Source organism: Microtus ochrogaster, chromosome 15 (assembly GCF_000317375.1).
Source record: "Microtus ochrogaster isolate Prairie Vole_2 chromosome 15, MicOch1.0, whole genome shotgun sequence".
Lineage (NCBI taxonomy): Eukaryota > Metazoa > Chordata > Mammalia > Rodentia > Cricetidae > Microtus > Microtus ochrogaster.
In genome coordinates, this window is record NC_022017.1 from 3981931 (window position 1) to 4007362 (window position 25432).

The window sequence follows — 25432 nt, forward strand, 5'->3', positions numbered from 1 at the left end:
ACTAGGAGAATTCTGGGAAGAGGAAAGACAGAGACACAGTCACCAGCCAGATGCAGAGGAAGCAAGATGAGAATGCCTTACTGAGTACCAAGCCGCATAGCTAAACATAGATAAGAATTATGTGTTAATTTAACTTGTAAGAACTAGTAGTAATAAGCCTGAGCAATAGACCAAACAGTGTATTATTATTATAAGCTTTTGTGTGTTTATTTGGGACTGAAGGACTGCGGGACTGGGCAGGACAGAAACTTCCGTCGATACCCCAGGTACTCATTTTATGGGCGCACTGGGTTCTTCAGACTAAAAATACCCTAATACTCAGCACCACCATTCCGCCCATATTCCCAAAGGTTCACAACACCTCTGTCATTTATGGCACTCAAATTTGCTACTGTATACATACAGGTGGTCTGGAACTTGTACCCTGTTGTTCTCTTTCCTAAATTAGGGGTGATACCTAATTGGTACCTTTACTGGGTCACATCTTCATTCAGGACCTCCAACCCATAGCTCAGACCATCCTCACCCTCCAGGACCAAATAAGCTCACTGGCCACCATAGTACTACAAAATCAGCAAGGACTAGATCTTCTAGGGTGGCCTTTGCTTCTTCCTCAGGGAGGAATGTTGCTTCTAAGTCAACCAATAGGGCATAGTAAATAAAAGACAAGACCCAACACTCCAGACTAATCCCCAAAGTCATATGGAACACCTCCATGCTTCTGCCTGGTGGAACACGATGCTCCAATATGGAGCTTTCTTAACTCCCCTTCTCTTCCTTTTCCTAATCCTACTAATTGTTCCCTGTCTTATGAACTTCTTATCTAGACTTCTTCAGCAACAGATTTAAAAAATCTTCTAACCAACCCTTTAAACAGTTATTAGAGGATGATCAACCCCGCCCTACAGAATCAGAGTCCTACACCCCCGATTACACACTGACAGTGAAGATCAAGCTTGCCTTGAGGACTTCGATGCTGCCACTGCCACACAACAGGAAGTAGTCTAATGATAACTTTGCCCTCTTTCCTGAGCCCTGATTAGTTATCAATAATAAACACAAAGTGTGGAATGGAGGGTAACAGACCAGTGAAAAATCACCCTGCTCCCTGCCTGTCCCCAAACCTGAGACTTGGAAATCCCCACACCCATCACTCAGGATCAGAGGCCGAGCAATACTTTAGCCATGCTGTGCTTTTCCACCAGTTCACTGCACATGCTCCACGGACCCCACAAAAGTCCGTCTCCCAGCCTCTCGGGGCGGCCACCATTCTGTGTTTCTTCCCAATAAATCTCTTGTGTGAGGTTTGTTGAGTGGTGTGACTCTGTGGTTTTCCTTAGCTCCCAATTGCCACGGTATTCTTGCACTGGAAAACCGTTTCATTGGTGGATCCTAGGTCCCAGGGATAGAGCATAAGTTCTCAACCATGGAGTGGATGAAGAACAAGGGTCAATGCCTACTCCCTTTTAAACATTTTTTTAAAATTTGTTTTATGTGTATGGATGTTTTGCCTGCATGCATGTCTGTGTGCTGTGTGTGTTCTCAGTGCCCTCAGAGGCCAGAAAGGATGTTGGATCTCCTGGGACAGTTGTGGGCAGTCATATGGGTGCTGGAGATTGAACCTGGGTCTTTGGAAGAGCAGCCAGTGTTTTTGACTCCATGCTCCCTGAAGACTTTATTTTTAACCATGTGCATGGGAACACCAACAGAAGCCAGCAAAACCGGACCACTCTCGGGCTGGAGTAACACAAGGATTTGGTTCAAGCAGTTTCTGCTCTTAACTTCTTAGCCATCTCTCCAGCCCCTTCCTCCCTTCCTCCCTTCCTCCCATCCTTCCTTCCTGACAGGGTCTCACTCTATAGTGCGGGCTGGCCACCAGCTTCCTATATAGCCTAGGCTGGCCTTCTAAGTACTTGCAATCCTTATACCTCATTTTATCAAGTTCTGAAACTACAGTCATGTGCTACTAGGCTTGGCCTTTTATCTATTTTTTTTTAACACAGGGTCTAGTAGCAGGCTGGCCTCAAACTCTTATTCCCCCGATTTCCCTCTTGTATTCTGGGATTAAAGGTGTAGGCCACCACACTAAATTTCCCCAAACTTTTAGGAGGTAGATATCTCTTGGGAGAAGTAGGTTTCTACAAAAATAAAAGTCAAAGCAGATTGTAAAAATATTGAGATGAACTACAACAATGAAGGGCATTTACATGTATAGCAGCCTTCCAGTGAGAGTCCACTTTATCGTGACAGTTTAGAGCTGCTAATTTAAGCCCTCCGTCTGTTTTCTGATGGGTAAAATCTGTTCCACTTACCTGTAGAGTTCACTTTAAGACACTAGGTAGACCTGGCTGTCCTGGAACTTGCTATGTAGGCTAGCCGCGCTTGAAGTTGTGTTGATCCTCCTGTCTCAGCCCACTGAGTGCCAGGGTTATAAGAGCGCACCACCATAACCTATTAGCGTTCTAATTACAAGCCTGTCTTGAGGAGTTCTAATAAAGTAATACTGTTCATAGCATACAGGTATATAGCTAATGATTAATAAAAATGTCCATAATTTCTTAATCCCTAAAAGAGCAGGTGGAGCTGGTACCATTTCATCCCCCTGCTCCAGGGTCTTCACTATGTAGCCCTGGCTTACCTGGAAATCAGATCAACTTGCCTGTGTCTGGAATACTAGAATCAAAGGCATAAGCTACCATGCCTGGCTACGGTTTATTTGTTTACAATTAAGTAAATTCAATCTCTGTGAGACTATTCTGGTTATCGAGCTATAAATAAAGACGCCAGGCCTGACTTTGCTCTGCAGATCTTTCCCCAAAACTCCTTTGTCAAAACTTTTAAAAAAGCAGGGCACGGTAGGTAGAGGTTGCGAATGTATGACTTCCAGGCCAGTCAAAACTACGCAGAGACCATGTCTCAAAGCATCAACAAACACCCCAACAGTTTCCCTGTCTCCTGCTCGAATGCTTTAGAAGGGTGAAGATACGGGGCGGAGAGTGAGGAGAGTTTGAGACATCACCAGGGACACAGTGTCCCTCCAGGGAAGGAGGCGGGCGGGGTACAGCCAGACCGACAGCTCTCAGATCGCCAGACTCCCAGGCAGCGCGACCAGAACCCCACTCTAGAATCCCATTCTAGAACTTGCCACGCCGTCCACACCTGGTCCTCGGGGGCGGGGACCATTAGCTTCGATAGCCTATCACCGCTGCGGAAGCCAAGCCAGACTCCGCCTCTTCACTGGTGGGCGGCAACGTGACGTCACCTTCGGGCGGCAGAGGGCGCCATGATTGGTTGGCGCTGGGACGTGTTAGCGCTTAGGGTCTACGCCGAAGTTTTCCCGCCCAGGTTTCCGGGCGCTGGGAGGCGCTCCCGAGGGCGTGGGGAGCGCTCTGCAGAAACCTGGGCTTTCTTCTGAGGACGGAGCACGGGAGAACCGGTGACCGGAAGTGATCTGCTCACCGGAAACGAGGCCTGAGGGGAAAGTGCGGCCCCCCCCCCCTGGAGGGAGGCGCTCTCCGCGGCAGGGGGCGGAGGGGGACGCCAGGGCGACTGGCGTTCTGCGCGCCTCGGCTTAGAGGCTGTGTGGAGGCCGCCGAGCGGCCCGGAGGACTCAGCCGCACCCGGGCAAGTCCGGCGTGGTTGAGACCCGGGCGCCTCGCGCACCCGAGAGCCGAACGAGAGGGGGATCCTGGCCATCAGGGCACCCGGGGAGTAACCGGGGTGCAGCCTCAGGGTCAGGCTCGGGGTTCTGGTGTGCTGCGCGAGGGAGCTTGTTTGTAGGTTCCCTGCCGGGTAGAGTTACACTCCGTGCCTTTGTACAGGGCGAGGAAGGAGCCGGCATGGCCTGGGCTCTGAAGCTGCCGCTGGCGGACGAGGTGATTGAGTCGGGGCTGGTGCAGGACTTTGATGCCAGCCTGTCCGGCATTGGCCAGGAGCTGGGCGCTGGTGCGTACAGCATGAGGTGAGCGATAGCTTCCTCGCACCTTACCTTCTCAATAACAGGCAGGATCGTGAACATGGGGAAGGCGGGCGTAGAGTTTAAAAAACTGCTTGTAGCGGAGTGGGAGACCTTTTTCCCTTGTTGACTTGAGTGGTGAGGGAGAACTAGAGAAAGACTGTGCGAAGTGTCAGCTCTGCAGGGCCTTGGGGTGGGAAGAGTCAGCTCTGCAGGGCCTTGGGGTGGGAAGAGTCAGCTCTGCAGGGCCTTGGGGTGGGAGGTGTCAGCTCTGCAGGGCCTTGGGGTGGGAGATAGGGCACTGGCCTTGTTTGTGTATGTGGTATGGTATGCCTGATTCATGTGAGGAAAGGGTTACATTGAACACGTGAGGGGTGTCCAGGCAGTTGGAGAGTTGGAAACTGGGGTTAACTCGGGTAAGACGCCGACACATAGCCGTCTTTTTTTTGTTTGTTTGTTTGTTTTTTGTTTTTCGAGACAGGGTTTCTCTGTGGCTTTGGAGCCTGCCCTGGAACTAGCTCTGTAGACCAGGCTGGTCTCGAACTCACAGAGATCCGCCTGCCTCTGCCTCCCGAGTGCTGGGATTAAAGGCGTGCGCCACCACCGCCCGGCCACATAGCCGTCTTTTATGACAAACTTGTTTTAAGGCTTCTCTTCCAGGGTTTCTGTCTTTGGAAGCGTGAGCTGAGAAGTTTTTAAACAGTGACAAAGTCATTAGAACTACATGAATTATCAGGGGGTAGAGGCAGGGGAATCAGGAGTTCAGGGCTATCCTTGGCTACATAACAAAGTTGTCATGGGCAACATGAGATCCTGTCTCAAAAAAATGTAGCAAAGATAACTTAGTATTGAGCTAATTGTCAGGGAAGATGTGGTGGGGACAGTGCCCCACACTGCTGGAGCAGCTGGAGTTTTCTCCCTCTTAGGAATTGTTGCCACAGAAAGAGAATTTCAGGATAAGCTACTATGAAGCAGATTTGGAGTTTATTAAAATGTTTTTAAACATCCATTTAACCATGGGGACGAAAGGAAAGAAAGGTGCTCAAGGAAGACACACCTGAGATTGGGATTCAGAGCTGTCTTTACTGTGACTATATGTAGTGGTGTTGGTGGTGCCTGAGTTATACTTAACAGGATCGCTAACCTAACAGATCATGGATCATGCATGGGATTACTCTAGGTCTCAAAAGAAGTTAAGATGTTTTTCTGTGAACAAAAATTTAGTCTTGTATTGGGGATTCCTAGAAAACATCTGGGAAAGAAGAAAGGCTGTATTTGAAGGTAATGTAGGCATAGTTAAACATGGTTCACTATTTTAACATTTTTTCTATGTAAAAGGAATGTTATTTTTATGTTGATAACATTCTTTTTATATAAAATAAATATTATTTCTATGTTGATAGTCTTCACACCAAATATAGTTACTTGTGTTGGAATGTGTGCCCCCCCCCATTTATTTGTGTGTGTGTGTGTGTGTGCCATGGCACTTGTGGAGATATTTAATGGAAATCTGGAATAGACGGTATTAGGTCATCGGACCACATAGCAATACAGCCAATACAATATAGGTGTAGTGAGCACACACACCATCATTAAGGTTTACCTTTTGTAGGTTCCTTTTTAAAAAAAATATATAAGTTAATCAGACTTTCTGGAATGTACTTAAACTTGGTTTTGTTTTGACCTTTGGAAAAATCTTTAGGACCATAATTCTGTCTGAAACCCCTTTTCAGGGCTGGGGAGATGCCCAGGGGACTCTGCTTTACAAGCTGTGCTTGCTGCACAGAAACGTCTGAGTTGGGATGCCCAGCACATGAGAGAGCCAAGTCCAGCTGCTCCAGCGCACTCCCTAGCCTGGTCCCTGGGGCTCACTAACTAGCATGCCTGTAAATGCATGTGGAGGCTGGAGGTTGGTGTCCAGTGTTTTCTTCATGGAAGTCAGAAAAAAGGTGTGGGATCCCCTGGAACTGGAGTTGCAGGTGGTTGTGAGCCACCATGTGGGTGCTGACAGTTGAACCCGGGTTCTTTGGAAGAGCAGACAACGCTCTTACACTGAGTCCCAGTTGATTGTTTCACTGGGCAGAAGCTTCTTAGTTTCATGACGTCCATTTCCGTTGTCCTTGATTCGTAGGCACTTGAGTCCTTCTCAAGAAGTCCTTGCACACACCTATTTCATGTAGGTTAGAAATACAGGCATATGATTTGCTTTATTCCAGCAGTTTCTGTGTTCCATCTGTAGGTTTTTGATCCAGTTGAAATGAGATTTCATGAAGGTGATGGGTGAGGGTCTAATTCCTTCTTCTGCTTGTGGACAACCGGAGTTCTCAGCACCATTTGTTGAAGATGCTTTTTTTTCTCCAGCATGTTTTTGGCACCATTGTCTAACACAGTAGCCGATGTTATATGTTTGCTTATGTTTGGGTCTGCAGTTTTGTTCCACTGGTCTCTGTCTTTGTGCCAGTGCTCTATTGTTTTATTGCTCTGGCTCTGTGATGGATCTTAAGACTGGATCTGTAATCCCTGCAGCATTCTTCTTTTTGTTCAGGATTGTTTTGGCTATTGGGAGCCTTCTGTGGTTCCATATGAATTTTAGGATAGTTTTTTTTGTTTTTTGTTTTTTTGGTTTTGTTTTTCTATTTCTGTGAAGAGTGAGATGGGGATTTTGATTGGGATTTCATTGACTCTGTACATAGCTTTTGGTAGAATGGTCATTTTCACAGTGTTGATTCTACCAGTTCATGAACATGGGATGTCATTCTATCTTTGGTGTCTTTATCTCTCTCTTCAGAGGTTTAAAGTTTTCATTGTTGAGGTCCTTCATGTTTTGCTTAGGTTTATTCCTAGATATTTATTTTCTTTGAGGCTGTTGTGAATGGGAGTATGTCCATGACCTCCTTCTCTGTATGTTTATTGTTGGTGTATTGAAAAGCCATTGATTGCAAGTTGATTCTGCATCCTGACACATTCCTGAATTTGTTAATTGTTTCTAGAAGTTCCAGTAGAGTTTTGGGGATCTCTAATGTATAATAGCATCATATTACCTGCAAATAGGGATAGTTGACTACTTATTTCCCTATTTTTTTTAATATTTATTTATTTATTATGTATACAATATTCTGCCTGTGTGTATGCCTGCTGGCCAGAAGAGGGCACCAGACCCCATTACAGATGGTTGTGAGCCACCATGTGGTTGCTGGGAATTGAACTCAGGACCTTTGGTAGAGCAGGCAATGCTCTTAATCTCTGAGCCGTCTCTCCAGTCCCTTATTTCCCTATTTGTATTCTTTAATTCCTTCACTTGTCTTACTGTTCAACCTTCAACACAGTGTTCAAAAAGAATGAGAATATTGTTTATCTATCTTGCTCCTGACTTCAGTGGGAGTGCTCCAAACTTTTCTCCATTTAGGACAGTGGTTCTCTGCCTGAGGGTCGAGATCCCCTTGGAGTTGCATATCAGATATTTGCATTATAATTCACAATAGTAGAAAAATTACAGTTATAAAGTAGTAATGAAATAATTTTATGGTTGGGGTCACTATAACATGAGGAACTATATTAAAGGTTTGCAGCATTAAGTAGGTTAAGAACCACTGGCCATCAAAATCCCAGCAAAGTTCTTCAAAGACCTCGAAAGAACAGTACTCAACTTCATTTGGAAAAGCAAAAAACCCAGGATAGCCAAAACAATCCTGTGCAATAGAAGAACTTCTGGAGGCATCATAGTCCCTGAATTCAAACTCTACTACCGAGCAGCAGTACTGAAAACAGCCTGGTATTGGCATAAAAACAGACAGGAGGACCAATGGGACTGAATGGAAGACCCGGATATCAATCCACACATCTTCAAACACCTGATCTTTAATAAAGAAGCAAAAAATATGAAATGGAAAAAAGAAAACACATTTAACAAGTGGTGCTGGCATAACTGGATATCAACATGTAGAAGAATGAAAATAGACCCATACCTATCACCATGCACAAAACTCAAGTCCAAATGGCTCAAAGACCTCAACATAAAGCCAGCCTTTATGTTGAGAAGAGAAACTTCTCACTGAACCTTATAGAAGAAAAAGTGGGATGTACACCTCAACGCATTGGCACAGGGAACCACTTCCAAAATATAACCCTAGCAGCACAGACACTGAGAGAAACAATTAATAAATGGGACCTGAAACTTGAAAAGCTTCTGTAAAGCAAAGGACATGATCAACAAGACAAAACGACAGCCTACAGAATGGGAAAAGATCTTCACTAACCCCACATCAGACAGAGGTCTGATTTCCAAAATACACAAAGAACTCAAGAAATTGGACACCAAAAGATCACATAATCCAATAAAAATGGAGTTCAGACCTAAACAGAGAACTCTCAACAGATGAATCTAAAATGGCTGAAAGACACTTAAGGAAATGCTCAACATCCTTAGTCATCAGAGAAATGCAAATCAAAACAACTCTGAGATTCCATCTTATGATGGAATGGCCAAGATCAAAACACTGATGACAACTTATGTTGGAGACGTTGTAGGGAAAAGGGAACACTTCTGCATTGCTGGTGGGAATGCAAGCTTGGTACAAACCCCTTTGATGTCAGTGTGGCAATTTGTCAGAAAATTAGGAAACAACCTTCCTCAAGACCCAGTAATAACACTTTTGGGTATATATCCAAAGGATACTCAAATCATGCCACAAAGACCTGTTCTCAACTATGTTCATAGCAGCTTTGTTTGTCATAGCTAGAACCTGGAAACAACCTAAATGCCCCTTCATCGAAGAACGGATAAGAAAAAATGTGGTACATTTACACAGTGGAGTACTACAAATAATGACAGCTTGAATTTTGTAGGAAAATGGATGGAACTAGAAAACATCATTTTGAGTGAGGTAACCCAGACACAGAAAGACAATTATCACATGTACTCACTCATGGGTGGTTTTTAAACATAAAGCAAAGAAAGGCAGCCTAAAAACCACAATCCCAGAGAACTTAGACAACAATGCGGACACTAAGAGAGACTTACATAGATCTAATTTACATGGGAAGTAGAAAATAGAAAAAGACAAGATCTCCTGAGTAAATTGGGAGCATGGGGACCTTGGGGGAGGGTTGAAGGGAGGAGGGGAGAGGCAGGGAGGGGAGTAGAGAAAAATGTAGAGCTCAATAAATTTATTATCAATAAAATAAAACAAAACAAAATTAAAAAAAAAAGAACCACTGATTTAAGATGATTTTGGCTGTGGGCTCCTTGTATATAACTTTTATTGTGTTGAAGTATGTTTCCTCTAGCCCTGCATTCTCTAGGACTTTTATCATCAAGGTATGCTAGGTTTTGTAAAAGGTGTTTTCTGCATTTATTAAAATGATCATGTGATTTTTGTCTTTAGGTCTATAAATGTGGTTTACTGCATTTATTGACTTGTGTTGAACCATCCCTGCATTTCAGGTACAGCACCTACTTGGTTATGGCGTATAATCTTTTTGATATATGTGTGTGCTGTTTGGAAGTATTTTATTGTGTATTTTTGAGTCTGTATTCATCAATGATATTTGCCTATAGCCTTCTTTTTTTCTGTTATCTTTCCCTGGTTTAAGATGAGATGGATGCAGTAGGTGTCTTGAGAGTGCTCCTGTTTTCTCCTCTCTCTTTGTTAATAGATAGGAAGGACTGGCTGCAAATCTTTACTATCTGATAGAATTCTACTATGTGTCCATCTTACTCTGAACTTTCTTTTTAGCTGAAAGGTTCTTAGTATTATCTCAGCCTCTTTGTTTGTTATGGGCCCCTTTAGGTTGTTGTTTCTTGGTTTCATTTTGGTGGTTTGGGGGGAATCTAAGAATCGATTTATTTTCAGTTTTCCTGCTTAATGGAGTACAAGTTTTAAAAATACCCTTGCATAGTATTCTGAATTTCTTTGATGTCTATTGTAATGTTTCCCTCTTCATTTCTGACTGTTAATTTTGGGTCCTCTCTTTTTTTTTTTGTGCAATTGAACCAAGTGTCTACCAATTTTGTTTATCTTCTAAAAGAAACTGCTCTAAGATTTGTTGATTCTTTGTATTGTTTTCCTTTGTCTGTTTTGTTGATTTCTGCTCTGGTACTATTTCTTGCCACCAACAGGATTTGGATTTATTTTGCTCCTGTTTTTTTCCAGTTTTTAAAAATGCTTTATTAAGCTATTTATTTGTGCTTTTTCTGGTTTTTTAATGGAGGCATGTAGAGCTGTGATTTCTCATGCAGGACTGCCTTCAAGGATCTATGTTCTGTTTTCATCTTCATTTTAGTACCAGGAAGTTTCTTTCTTTCTTGACTTCTTCTTTGACCCACTTATAATTTCGTAGTGAGTTATTTAATCTCCATGAATTTGCATAATTACCAGAGGGTTTTATTATTTATTTATTTATTGCTGCCAATTTTAAGTTTTATTACATTATGGTCAGATAGGATACAGGGAATGGCTTCAGTCTTTTTGAATTTGGGAAGATTTGTCTTGTATCCCGGGATGTGGTTTATTTTAGAAAATCTTCCATGTGCTGTTGAATATATGTGCGCTTGTGTTCTTTAGTGTTTGGATAGTTGTTCTGTAGATGGATGTTATCTTCGTCTGATGTCTGATGTCAGTTGTTTCTGATGTTTCTTCTTTTTTCGTCCAAATGACCCGTCTATTGGAGAAAGTGGAGTGTTGAAATCAACTGTTATTAATGGATTGATGTTAATCTATGTTTTTAAATCTGCTAGAACATTTTTAATGAGATCATGTGTTTAGGATAGTAATGTCTCTTTGATTAAGTGCCCCTTGATTGGAATGAAGTGTCCCTCTTACTCTCTTGATTAGTTTTAAGTTGAAGTCTTTTTTTTGTCATATAATAGCAACACCTGCTTGCATCCTGGTCCCATTGATTAGAGTACTTCTGCCCATCCTTTTTAGTCTAAGGTAATATCTACCTTTAAAAATAAAATGTGGTTCTTGTTGGCAGCATATAGATGGAATTTGTTTCTTGACCCATTCAGTCAGTTTGTGTCTTTTGATTGGGGAATGGAGGCCATCGATATTTAAGGTTGTTATTAAAATATGTGTGTTCGTTGGTCATTGTATTATCAGTTTTTGGTGTTGTGTTCTCAGTGGTACTTTGTGTTTTAATCATTAGGGTTTTGTGTTCCCTTTGCTGTGCTGTTCCTTCCTTCAGCTTGAAATAATGTTTTATTTAAGTTTGCTTTGTTGGGTATAATTTTTTTGGGCTGTTTATATCATGGAAAGTTTTTCCTCCTTCAGATATGTAGATAGTTTTGCTGGGTATATATTCTAGGATGACCATCATTGTCTTTTAGTACTTGGGATGCATTGTTCTAGGTTCTGCTGGCTTTCAAAGTTTCTGTTGAGAACTCTGCTGTTATTCTAATAAATTTTCCTTTATATGTGACTTGCATTTCTTCTTTTGTGGTTTTAATACACTGCCTTTATTATGTATATTCAGTGTTTTAACTATGATATGTTTTTTTTCTATGATATGATATGCTATGCTTCTTGTCATATGGATGCGTCTTTCTTTGGTTTGAGGAAGTTTTCTTGTATGATCTTATTGAAAATTTTGTCTATGCCGTTGACTTGGGATTCTTCTCTCTGTCTTTGCCTGTAATTCAAAGGTATTGTTTTGTCTTTTTGTTTGTCTTGTTTTGTTTTTTACATGATCCCACGTTTCTTGTATATTTCTTTCCTATGCTTTATTTTTTTGTTTTTTGTTTTTTGTTGTTGTTGTTGTTCTTGCTTATTTGGTTTAGAACCTCTCTTTTGTCTCCGAGACCTAATATTCTGTCTTTTGCTTGATTTATTCTGCTTATAAAGCTTTCATTTGAGTTTTCTAGTTGGGCTCTTGGGATTTTCAGTTCCAACCCAAGTATCCCGACAAAGTCCAGGACCAGTTCATGATTTTGCCATCCTGGATGCTCTAGTGTAGGGCCCAGATGATTGCAGCTTTAGCTGACACTCATGAAACAGATCATTAATCCAGCTAACTCACAAATTCATAAGAAGTCATAAATTATTTCTTTTTCTTTTTTTTTTTTTTTTTTTTTTGGTTTTTCGAGACAGGGTTTCTCTGTGGCTTTGGAGCCTGTCCTGGAACTCCCTTTGTAGACCAGGCTGGCCTCGAACTCACAGAGATCCGCCTGCCTCTGCCTCCCGAGTGCTGGGATTAAAGGCATGCGCCACCACCGCCCGGCTCATAAATTATTTCTTAAGCCGCTGTGTTTTAGGAATATTTTTGTTATTCATTAAGATAGCAGGGTAAGCTCTATAGAATTTTTTGCTCCCAATACATGTGTGATGAATAAACACATAATGGAAGATACTAAGTTTTACATTCACACACGCACAGGCACACACACGCATGTACACATACATGTGTGCATGCACACACAGAGAAGATAGGACACAGTATATTTTTAAATTGCTTTTCTAGTTAAAGAAATAAAACACAGCCGGGCAGTGGTGGCGCACGCCTTTAATCCCAGCACTCGGGAGGCAGAGGCAGGCGGATCTCTGTGAGTTCGAGTCCAGCCTGGTCTACAGAGTGAGTGCCAGGACAGACTCCAAAGCTACAGAGAAACCCTGTCTCGAAAAACAAAAAAAATAAATAAATAAATAAATAAATAAATAAATAAATAAAAACACATAGCCATCTCAGAATATACTATAACAGTTTTCTGACACAAGGTCTTAGGTAGCTGAAGCCAACTTCACACTTGCTGTGCAGTTAAGTCTGTCTTTAAACCGATCCTCTTGTCCCATCTGCCGAGTTTTGGGATTATAGATATGAACCCCCATGCCTGCCTTCTTTTAAAAGAACAAGTTAATGCTATAAAACAAACTATATAGTTTCAATAAAATATTTGCATTTTTCCTCTCTAAAGAGTAGTTTTAGCTGGGCATGATATCATACGCCTTTAATCCCAGCACATAAGATGCACAGGCAGGTAGATCTCTGTGAGTTTAATGCTAGCCTGTCTACAAAACTAGTTTAAGGACAGCCAGGGCTGTTACACAGAAAAGAGAAAAGCCCTGTCTTGAAATACTCAAAAAAAAAAAAAGTTTTTGTAACAAACATAGAAGAGGAACAGGAATGGAGAGCCCTCCTGTCTCCTTCATATTAGTAACTATATCAGAGTAAGTCTGGCATCATGTTTCAGCTTCAGCTCCTTCTGAGTGTGTGTTAATGTGTATTCTATACACTTTACGTACCATCGCTTCAAGAAAGTTTACCTTTTTGTGTGTTGTGCAGATCCATCTCACAGGTGATTAGTGAGTACTGAGTCTGGTTTTAACCTCCCTCTGTTTTCTTTTTCTTTTTTTTAGTTTAGCTTCAAAATATTTTTTTTAATTTATTTATTTATTAAAGATCTCCATCTCTTTCCCGCCACCGCCTCCCATTTCCCTCCCCCTTCCCCAGTTAAGTCCCCCTCCCTCCTCAGCCCGAAGAGCAATCAGGGTTCCCTGCCCTGTTTTCTTTGTCTCCGATAATGTGTACCTGTAGAATTCCATTCTAAGTGAGGCTTACAAAAATAAGCAGGTTGAAGTTCACAGCGACTTACTGTCCCATGCTTTTGAATTTTTTTTTTTTTTTTTTTTTTTGGTTTTTCAAGACAAGGTTTCTCTGTGGCTTTGGAGCCTGTCCTGGAACTAGCTTTGTAGACCAGGCTGGTCTCGAACTCACAGAGATCCGCCTGCCTCTGCCTCCCGAGTGCTGGGATTAAAGGCATGCGCCACCATCACCCGGCTTGCTTCTGAATTCTTAAGGGCTAGCTGTTGTCAGGCTTGCTCAGATAAAACTTATCATGCCTGTCACTCTTGAGTATCTGGGCTTTTTCTAGAAGAGAGCATCTCCACAGCTGTTAGGCCTGAGGGTAGGTAGACCATGGTTAAGAATTAGTAGAGACCAATCATGAGCTCCCTTAGATCGGGAGGGTAATGTGTGCTCAGCAGACCATGCCCAGCAGCTTTCCCAGAGTCCTAATGTACAGTCACTCTGCTGCTGCCGTGTAGCTGAGGATGGTCTGAACTACTCTTTTTTTTACATTTATTTATTTCTGCATATGTATTTGTTTGATGACAAGTGCTTTTATCTGCTGTACCATTTCACTAGTGGGTCCTGAACTTCTGATCCTTCTGCCTTTGCCTCCCAAGTGTGGGGTTGTAGGAATGTCCTGCCATGTCTAGTTTATGCAGTGCTACAGATCGAACCCAGTGTCTAGTGCATGCTTGGCATGCACTCAACCAACTGATCTATATCTCCAGCACTCAATTTACCTTTCAACAACTGAACTTTTATACCTTTATGTTTGATTAAAGATATGCCAGATTGGCCAGAGACCTTTAATCTCAGACTCAGGAGGCAAAGGCAGGTGGATCTCTGTGAGTTCCAGGTCAGCCTGATCTACAAAGTGAGTTCCAGGACAGGCTGGACTGTGTAGAGAGACCGTTTCAAAAAACAAAGAACAAAAACAAAACGATATTGATAACAGTATATATAGCACTGATTGTGCAGAATTAAAACAGAAGTATAAAATTCCATCAGTAATATTTACTAAGCACTTATGTCTTAGGGTTTCTATTGCTGTGAAGAGACACCATGACCACGGCAACTCTTATAAAGGAAAACATTTAATTGAGAAGATTTGCCTACAGTTTCAGAGGTTCAGTCCATTATCATGGTGGGGAGCATGGTGGTGTGCAGGGAGAAGTGGTGCTAGAGAAGAAGCTGAGTCTTCCTCAGACAGCAGGAAATGAGCTAAGACATTGGACGGTATCCTGAGCATAGGAAACCCCAAAGCACACCCCCACAGTGACACACTTTCACCAAAAAGGCTATACCCACTCCAACAAAGCCACACCTCCTAATAGTGCCTCTCTCTATGAGATTATGGGGGCCATTACATTCAAACTACCACAAGATAGAAGTCGTGCCTCACATAGCTTCACTGAAATGAGTGAATGAAGCAATTTGATAATGTAATAAAATGCTTGCTTACACATTGACAGAGAGTATGGAGAGTCTACCAGAACGGGTTTTCCTAATTTGTAATCAGCTTACCCTTGAGAACAGAGCGGACTTTCCCTTTGCATTAGCATATATTAATTCTACGCGATAATGCGTTTCCTTACAACATGTTCATTCAATCACTTTGTACATCACTCTCCCTGTACCCCCACCTTTTCCAACCAGTCCTACTTCCGTGCCATGCGTGTGAGTAGAGCTGGGTGTCTTAGCCAGGGCTACTATTGCTGTGATGAAACACCATGACCAAAGCAACCTGGGGAGGAAAAGAGTATATGTGGTTCATCATCAAAGGAAGTCAGGAATACATTCAAGCAGTTCGGGAACCTGGAGGCAGGAGCTGATGCAGAGACCATGGAGGGGTACTGCTTACTGGCTTGCTCCCTATGGCTTGCTCCCCATGACTTGCTCTGCCTGCTTTCACATAGAACAGGACCCCTAGCCCAGGAGTGGCCCTGCCCACCTCAGCTGGGTCCCTCCCATCAATCTAATCAAGAAAATGCCCTAGAGGCTTGCCTATAGCTCCATCTTCTGGAGGCTTTTTTCAGTTGAGGTGCCCTCCCCTCTGATGACTCTAGTTTGTGTCAAGTTAACACAAAACTAGCTAATCTACTGGCTTTTATACTTCCAAATTGGTTTTATTTTAAATGCATTTTGTTTAAGAGACTGGCTGCTCTTTCAGAGCTTCTGAGTTCAATTCCCAGCACCCACATGGTGGTTCACAACCATCTGTAATGAGATCTGATGCCCTCTTCTGGCCTGCAGGCATACATGCAAACAGAGTACTCATACCTAAAAAACATGGGGCTGGAGAGATGGCTCAAAGGTTAAGAGCACTGGCTGTTCTTTCAGAGGTCCTGAGTTCAATTTCCAGCAACCACATCATGGCTTACAACCATCTGTAATGAGATCTGGTGCCCTCCTCTGGTGTGTGTATACATAATAAATAAAGAAATCTTTAAAAAAGAAACCTAAAATACATAAATAAATAAAATTTAAAAAGGAAAAATAAGTAGGGGCCTTGGATTGTGTTGACCAGGGATGTGTAGTCTCCATCTCTAGGATTGTGGAACAAATGCTCTTTTGCTCCGCAGTAAAGAAATGTAGTATCTCCTCCTAGTTCACCCACGATAATGGCAGGGTTCTGTGTTCTGTTCTCTAATAAAGTGGTTTAACTTTAAAAAAAAAAAAAAAAGGCCAGGCAGTGGTGGCACACTCCTTTAATCCCAGCACTTGGAGGCAGAGTCACGTAGATCTCTGTGAGTTCCTGGACAGCTAGGGCTACACAGTGAAACCCTGTCTCAAAAAAAGGAAGGAGGGAGGGAAGGAGAGAGAGAGGGAGGGAGGGAGGGAGGGAGGGAGGGAAGGAAGGAAGGAAGGAAGGAAGGAAGGAAGGAAGGAAGGACGGACGGAAGAAAGGAAGGAAGGAAAGAGGGAAGGAAGGAAACATAAGTAATTCTAGATTGTACAGTCTCTGATGAAGGACTGGTAGACTTGCTCAGTAGATACAGGCCCTCACTGCTAAGTCTGATAGCCTGAGTTCTGTCCCAGAAACCACATGATGGGTGGAGAGAACAGACCCAGAAAGTTGTCCTCCCACCCTCGTGTGCACTGTGTGTGTACATGTGTGTATGTGTGTGTGAATATAGACATATTTGGGGTAGTTGTACTGCTTTGAAAAAGTTAGAATCTCAACCTTAAATGACAGATCTTTGCTTAGTCATGGAGACTTAAGTGGGGTGCCACACGCTGTGAACCACGACCTGTTGCTGTATGTTAGCCTGCCAAGGCCCTGAGCTTTGAGAAAGAAAACGCCAGTGTTTCGTTAATGAGGGTTGAGCTGTTGCTATGTCAAAATCCTGATTCCTGGTAATCGTCTATAATCCTTCGTAGAAAGCAGCAGAGCTGACATATCTGTCACAGTGAGATCTCCCAGAGCCCAATCACAGTTGACTTTGTTTTCTACAGTGTTGTAGCTGGTCTTGAGAATTGTGACAGAGTTCTTTTCTAGAAGACTCCATACTCCTGTGGTTTGAAGTAGTCTCCAGGGAACAAGAGTATTTCTCTGACTGATATGCCTAGGAAGGGTAGATTCCCCACCTTTTGTGCTCATTCTCCTTAGGTCTCCTATGGCCCTGACTGCCTTTAAACTCACAGTCAGTCCTCTTCCTTCAGCCTCCCTAGCACTAGAATTAGAGGTGTGTGCTATCACACCAGGCTTTATCTCTCCCCTCTCTTTTTAAAGACACATTTTATTTATTTATTATTTTATATGTATGGAATGTTTTACCTGCATATATGTATGCACCATGGGTGTTTCTGGTGCCTGTGGAGGCCAAAAAAGGGTGTTGGATCCCTAGAACTGGAGTTAGAGATGGTTGTGAGCCATCTGTATGGGATCTGCTGGGAATCTAACCTAAGCAGCTGGTACTTTTAACCACTGAGTTTTCTCTCCAGCCTCACTTTCCCCCTTTAACTGCACCCATATGGACAGAATACACACCTTTACAGGCCTGAGGAAGAGGAGAGCACCTTCCCTGTCTGGTCTTTTCAGTAGTTCTTAGCAACAGCAGCTTTCATAACAACTGATTTATAGTCTGGGTGTAGACGCAGTGCTCTGGTCCCAGCTCTTGGGGGTGAAGACAAGAGGATCTCTCGTTTAGGATCAGCGTGAGTTACATAGGAGATCCTGTCTTTAAATACAGCAGGCTTCATTTCCTGAGCACCACCAAATCCAGCACGTGTAAACCTGGTGTTTTTGTTTTGTTGTTTTCTCCTGTGGTGCTGGGGGTCTAGCTGGAGCCCCACAGATGCTGTGTATGCATGGAGCTGTCTCCAGCTGTTTCTTTCCCACTTTGCTGGGCATGGTTATGTGCTTGCCTGTGACCCCAGGGCTGTGTGAGAGGTGGAGACAGAACTGGTGAGCCTGCTAGCTACCAGCCTATCTAGGTTCAGTGTGAAGTCCTATCTCAAGGGCATATGGCTGAGAGTGAGAAAGCCGGACCCCAACCTTCTCTGACCTTTTGCAGAGGTGCTCTCAGTAGGCATACACCTCATACACACACATATGCCCAGAAAAACATGAAGAGAGAATCTCCACAAAGGATGCACATGCTTTGAACTGGGTGGGCGTGGTGGTACACACTTATAATCCCAGCACTCTGGAGATGAGGTAGGAAGATCTCTAGATAAAGACCAGCCCAGTTTACATAGTAAACAGTCTTAAAAACAAATGCGAAAGGAGGTGGCTTGGTGATTGACCGCAGTTGCTGCAATTCCAGTAGACGCTGGTTAGGTTCCTAGCACTTGGATTGGGCTGCTTAAAAATTCCTGTAACCTCAGCTCCAGGGGCTCTGACATCCTCACCTGGTGCCTGAGGGTTTCAGGCTTATCTCTGTTGTGTGTACGCGCGCGCGCGCGCGTGTGTGTGTGTGTGTGTGTGTGTGTGTGTGTATGATGTTTTTAATGCAGACAAAATGATTGAGTAATTATTCAATATATATACTGTCCTCTTTTTCCACAGGTGTTTGTTGTTTTAGGGTGGGTTGTTTTTGTTGTTGTTGTTGTTTGGATTTTTGTTTGTTTGTTTGTTTGTTTTCTGAAGCAGGGTCTCATGCTACAGCCTTCTAAATGCTGGGATTAAAGGCAAGAACCACCATCACACCTGGCTATGATTTTTCTTATTTACAAAAATTTCTTATCATACAAAATCTCAAATATCCAACAAAGTAAACACAACTGGCTCCATGTGCTATTTTAAGGGCCCTTAACACGAGATTGATCCCTTGTTACTCTCCATTTTTTAAAATAAAGAATTATTTTTATTTTATGTATATGAATGTTTGCATGCATGCATGTATGTGTATCACATGTAGTGCCTGGTGCCTGTGGAGGTCAGAAAAGAGCATTGGATTTCCTGGAACTGGAGTTACAGAAAGTTGTGAACCGCCATGTGGGTGCTGTCAATCTGTAAGAGCAGCCAGTGTCCTTAGCCAGTGGGCTAAGTCACCACTCCAACCCTTCATTTCTTTCTCTTTTCTTTTCTCTCTCTTTTTTTTATAGACGTATACAATGTATTTTGATATTTTGATTGTGGTCACCTCTGTTTCCCCTCCACTTTAACTCATGTCCGTCCTTCCTTCCTTCCTTCCTTCCTTCCTTCCTTCCTTCCTTCCTTCCTTCCTTCCTTCTTTTTCTTTTTTTTTTAACCCAATGAGTCTGGTTAGTTCTGCCTGTGTGCCCATGGATTGTGGGATCATCCACTAGAGCATGGGCAACTTATCAATGGCCACACCCCCAAATACAAAATGTATAACCCTTTTTCAGAGCCATCAGCTTAGCTCCTCAGCTAGCCATGGGCCTGTGAGCACCTCCCCATCCATGCTGAAATTTTGACTGGCTAGATCTCCTGTAAGTCTGATGCTAACCAGCTGCTGTTGTGTTCATGAGTGCAACAGCCACGTTAGCCCTGAGGACAGTATTTCAGAGAACTTCTTCGGCTCTCACACATGTTTTCTGTCCTCCTCTATTCCCTGGCCCTTGGGATGGGGATTTGCATAAGTGTCCTATTAGGTGAATACTTATTCTCAGCACTCCGACAGTCATGGACTTCTGTATTGACTATTGCCTGCTGTAAAAAGCTCTATGACAAACGTTGCACAAATCTGTAAATATAAATACAATATTTAAAAAGCAGTTTGACTGCATGGCCTTTCAGCAAAATAGCACTAGGAGGTTCCCAGTGGGCCTATGACCTCACTCAGTCTTCTGACCAGATTCACAGCAGAGCTGTGAATTCCTTCCTGTGGAGTAGACATCAGATCTGCTCAGAAGGCGGTCGGCCACCATAGCCTTCATGCAGTCATTCCACTGTCGGGCACATTTTCCCAGGCAGGTCCAGTGCCGAGGAAGATGATCGGTAACCTTTCTCCCCAGCAACCACATAGCCCTTTCCAGCCCCATGAAAGCACACCATCAAGGGGGAAGCTTCCTGACCAGTTCCGGAGTGATTTTTCTGTATCCTGCAGTGATAATGTGTGGTGTCTTCAACAACAAGGTCTCATCACAGTTATGGCCAATCAAGAGCTATGGCAATAGCCTGTGTTACTTTGGGGGCCTCCAGAGACTCCCTCAGGAATCATCCTTTGGGGATTTCATGGCTGGCCCTGAAATTTTCATTTTATAATCTATGCCTCCTGGAAAGCATATGTAGGGTGTCTCTGTTCAAACTCCTTAATTCTGTTCTTTAGTTAGTTTATATTTCTGCTGGCAAACTGAGTCGTGGGTGCTTTATCTCCTCATCAACATTAGAGTTCTCATTCATTTTCATCTTAGTGTGTACATATTCTTCAGAAGAAATAAAAATATACTTTGAGAGTTTTATGGCTTGTCTTCAGATAGTTGGAAATGCACTATAGTTTGGTGCATTCTCAGAACCTTTAAACATGAACCAGAGCGACTGCTCATCAAGATTCTGAGTAATGGCTGCTCTTCCAGAGAACCTGGGTTTGAGTCTCTGTACCCACATGGCAGTTCACAACTGTCTGTAACTCTGGTTTCAGAGGATCTGACACCCTCACACACACATACATGCAGGCAAAACAGCAATGCACAGGAAATAAAAATAAATTAAAAAAAATTTTTTGAATAATACCCACAGCATCTATGGTTAAAGCTTGTAAAAGAATGCTTTTACTACTTACTTACATCTATTTTATTATTTTATGGTTTCTAAGATATTTCTGATATATTCTTGTTTTGTTGTGAGATAGTGTCCTTACAGTGTAGACCAAGCTGGCCTTGAACTACAGTCCTGGCCGGGCGATGGTGGCGCACGCCTTTAATCCCAGCACTCGGGAGGCAGAGGCAGGTGGATCTCTGTGAGTTCGAGACCAGCCTGGTCTACAGAGTGAGTTCCAGGACAGGCTCCAAAGCCACAGAGAAACCCTGTCTCGAAAAACCAAAAAGGAAAAAAAAAAAAAAAAGAACTACAGTCCTGCCTCAGCATCCTGATAGCAGAGATTATAGGCATAGGCGTTGTGACTTTTAAGGAATTATAAACATTGTTTTAGCTGGTGTAGGTTGCGTACCTGTAAAAACCTTGTTGACATAGGGAATTCAAGGCCAGCCTGTTTTTTTGTTTTGTTTTGTTTTTTGATTTCTTCTTGTTGTTTTTTAAAATAAAACAAAAACAAAACACTAGGGAGCTGGAGAGATGGATCAATAGTTCAGAGTCTTCCAGAACAGTTTCATTCCCAGCATGCACATCTGTAACTCCAGTTTTAGGGGACCATACACCCTCTTCTAACCTCCACAGACACCAAACATGCAAACGATGCACAGACATACATGTAGTCAAAACACATAAAATAAAAAACAAAGCAAAGCCAGGCTGTGGTAGTGTGCATGCCTTTAGTCCCAGCACTTGGGAGACAGAGGCAGGTGGATCTCTGTGAGTTCCAGGCCAACCTGGTCTACAGAGTGAGTTCTAAGATAGTCAGGACTATTTTGAAAAACAAAAAAGAAAGGGGAGGGGAGAGAGGCAGAAAGAAACTTTTTAAGACCGTGCAGTAGATCAGCTTACATGTTTATAGAGTTGCTGTAGTTGCTCTTTGAGAGCAGGTGCATCACCGAGTGCTGCTTTCACCGTACCCAGTGCTGGATAACGAGTAAAGAAAGAGCTGTACTTGTACACTATTGTGGGATTCGCCAGCAGAGGGCTGGCCTGCTTGGGTAAGAACAAGTGATACCGCCCTGAGACTGGGCTTACAGGCTTATGTGGCTATGTCTAGTGAGAGAAGTGCACCTAAAGGGGAGTTAGAGGAGCCCCTTGTGAAATGCCGTGCTGTCAGGAACTGCTCCACAGGACTTTACTTCTCTCTCAGTGCGCGTGCAGCCCCTTAACCTTGTATTTGTTTCATTTTCACAATTCTGCTGTCTCAGTGTTACCACACCAAGGACCAAACACAGCCATTGCTAAACCACTGCCCCAAATGTCCTAGATTTACATTTTGGAACCCTGGATGTTATTTTTAGTTTCTGTCTGTGAGTCCTTTAACACAGTCTTGACATGTACACATTAGCAGAGAATACTGTCACTAGTTGCATACTTTGTCTAGTGTGGGGGCTGACACAGTAATCTACTTGGCAGTTTGGACGAGGTTTTACTGAGTGAATAGTGTTTATGGCTTTTAAAGATTTTTGCAGTTAATTTTTTTAAAATTATGTATCTGCTTTTGCACTGTTATCAGATACTAATAGCAGGCCTTTGTTTTATTTCAGTGATGTCCTTGCACTGCCCATTTTTAAGCAAGAAGAGTCCAGTCTGCCTCCTGACACTGAGAATGAAATCCTGCCGTTCCAGTATGTTCTTTGCGCTGCCACCTCTCCAGCAGTGAAGCTCCACGATGAGACCCTGACCTACCTCAATCAAGGTCAGATGCTCTAGAGACCACTGGGCTTATGATTGTGACTATAGATGCTTACATGACAGTGGTTAGAGCTGTGTAATGTGGCCTGTCATACTAGCGCCATGTGAGACGATGTGTCCCAGGCTCCTTTTGTCTCCTGACAATTTCCAGTTCATGATCCTCAGTTACCTGTAGTGAGGAGGCGAGCAGGCCTGCTTTTTGTCCTGCCCGGCTCCCGCATGGTTAGCTTTATACCTGAAATAACAACACACAAATTGTATTCTTTTAAACACTGCTTGGCCCATTATTTCTAGCCTCTTCTTGGCTAACTTTCATATCTTGACTAACCCATTTCTAATAATCTTTGTAGCACCATGAGGGGGTAGCTTACCGGGAAAGATTCAGCATGTCTGACCTGGTGACTGGCTCCATGGCATCTGACCCAGAGAAGAGAGGCATGGCGATTGCCTCACTTTCCTCTTCCTCCCATCATTCTGTTCTGTCTACTCCACCCACCTAAGGGCTGGCCTATCAAATGGCCAAGGCAGTTTTTTTATTAACCAATGAAATCAACACAAAACAGAAGACCCTCCCACATTAGTCGTCCCCCCCCCCCCCCGTGGATATTCCTCTACCCAGCTCTGCTGTCCACTAGTGTCCACTTGGCCTCGGGCAGATTGCTTTGACTTTCTGTTTTACTTTCCTTATCTGTACAGGTGGGATTGACAGTAACTTAGAACACTGTGTCTGTTAGATGTAATAGGATTTAGAAGTGCTTAGCACAGTGCCTCACTGCTAATCAGTACTAGTAGTGTTATCATATCTATTCAACAGTCTTTCTTTCTGGGTCTAGATAAGTGAATTGTGATTGGTATAATTCGTAATTAATTTTCTTCTAGGACAGTCTTATGAAATCCGAATGCTAGACAATAGAAAACTGGGAGAACTTCCAGAAATCAATGGCAAGTTGGTAAAGGTAAAATAAGCAGCCTGTTTTTCTGTGTAATAGCCTTTTACTGATCCTTTTAGTTTTTCCTTTGCTTTTGTTTTGTTTTTTTTTGTTTGTTTGTTTTTTTGGATTTTTTTGGCAAAGTGTCATTATATAGCCTAGACTGACTCGAATTCTGAATCCTGCCTCAGCTTAGTAGAGTGTAACTTCAGGAATGCTCCATAATGCATAGCTGTTGTTTCTTTTTGTCTGTTTCATATTCTTTTGGATCCTTGCGGGCAGGGCTTGGTATCTTTTGGCTGCCACAGTTGATGACCTGAGAGATAAACTGATGATCTTTGGGATCACAGTAAGCCTTGCTGTTCACATGTAGTTTTAATTAACTATGTGGCTGTAGGTGTGTACACATGTCACGATTTGAGTGTGGAAGTCAGACACTATCTTGAGGGACTCAGTTTTCTCTTCCTACCACGTGGGTTCCAGGGATTGAATTCAAAGTTGTCAGTCTTACCTGCTAAGCCATCTTGCTGGGCCTCACATGGGTTTCGCAGACTTGCTGAAGGCTTGCAATTGCAAGTCCTTGTTCAGGAGAGATTCCTACTGGAGTTGTTTTTGGGTGGTAAAATCAGCTTCTTGAGGATTTTAATTTTAAAGATAATTTTGTGTGTATCAGGGTCCTCACTTTTGACTTGTCTGCTCAGACCTGTGTGATCTGACCTAAAGATTAGGGCAGCACATGGGTCACAGTGTTTCCAGAAGTACGAAAGGATATTGACTTCACTAAATTAAATGCATCATCCAGGACTACCTACCCAGTGAAGAAGACCTGCACACTTTTTGTCCATAAAATAAAAAATTTAAAACAGAACCAAAACCCCAGAGCTACTGTTAATGAATAGAGTTCTCTTTGTCAACTGATGGTAAGAATTTGGGGAACTCACAGTACTTGGTACAGGAGTTTTATCAGTGCCTGTAAGATATGTGGGGAGGCTGGCAGCTACCTCCACAAAGGGAGGCTAGTATAAGGAACATAGCCAGGAGTAGCCTATCGACCCTCAGTGTTTATAGGCTGTATGTAGCGTTGGTGAGTGGGTCCTAGTATGTATTTCATACCTACCTGGAGGCTTAGGCTGGATTACATGATGTGATAGAAATGCTTCATAAGGCTAGCAGGATGGCTCAACAGGTGAAAATACTTGCTGCCAAGGGTGGAAAACTTGAATTCTGTCCTTAGCACCTATGTGGTGTAAGGAAAGAAAGAGGGAAATGTAATAAGCATTACAAAAAGAAAAAGTACTTCACATACTGGTTCTGGTGGTATAGTAATTGGAGGACTAGGAGTCCAGGGCTGTACTGGGCTATGTCACAGTGAGACCCTCTCATCTTCACTTAAGAGTGTATTCTCAGTTAACTGTAAAGATGTTGTATGACCCCAGCATTTGGGAGGCGGAGGAAGGAGGATCAAGAGTCTGGTGCCAGGGCTAGAGACACGGCTTACTATGTAAAAGTACTTGCTGCCAGACATGCCACCCTGAGTTTGATTCCCAGGACTCACCTGGTGGAAGGAGAGAAGAAACTCCCTCCCTCATTTTGTCTGCTCCACATGAGTACTGTGGTCCATCCCCAGATGCACATGAGTACTGTGGTCCATCCCCAGATGCACATTTGTACACCCATCCATGCACACATACAGATAAACATCCATGTTTATGGCTTAAAATGGAAAATCTGATGCCAGTCTGGGCTATATGGCTTCTAATCCTCACCTGAAGCAAACACAGAGGTTGTATGTGAGAGCGTCTTAAGACTCACACAGACAGCTTGGACATCTTCAGAAAGGCACAAGAAACGCTAGATTGGAGAGAGAGCACGAGCAAGGAACTCAGGACCGCGAGGGGTGCACCCACACACTGAGACAATGGGCTGGCCTGGGTCTGAAAAAGCCTGGGATAAAACCGGACTTGCTGAACATAGCGGACAATGAGGACTGCTGAGAACTCAAGAACAATGGAGTTCCAGGACAGGCTCCAAAACCACAGAGAAACCCTGTCTCGAAAAACCACAAAAAAA

At 43.1% G+C, this 25432-nt stretch overlaps 1 protein-coding gene across 1 annotated transcript in view; it reads left to right on the forward strand.

Annotated features, from left to right (window-relative positions):
* The first annotated feature begins 3496 nt into the window (after positions 1–3496).
* Tfcp2 (transcription factor CP2) overlaps positions 3497–25432 on the forward strand; it is a 44243-nt gene continuing 22307 nt past the window's right edge. Inside the window, 3 exon segments of the mRNA XM_026782661.1 lie at positions 3497–3961; positions 22286–22437; positions 23313–23393. Coding sequence (XP_026638462.1) covers positions 3840–3961; positions 22286–22437; positions 23313–23393 — 355 coding nt within the window. The 5' untranslated portion in view covers positions 3497–3839.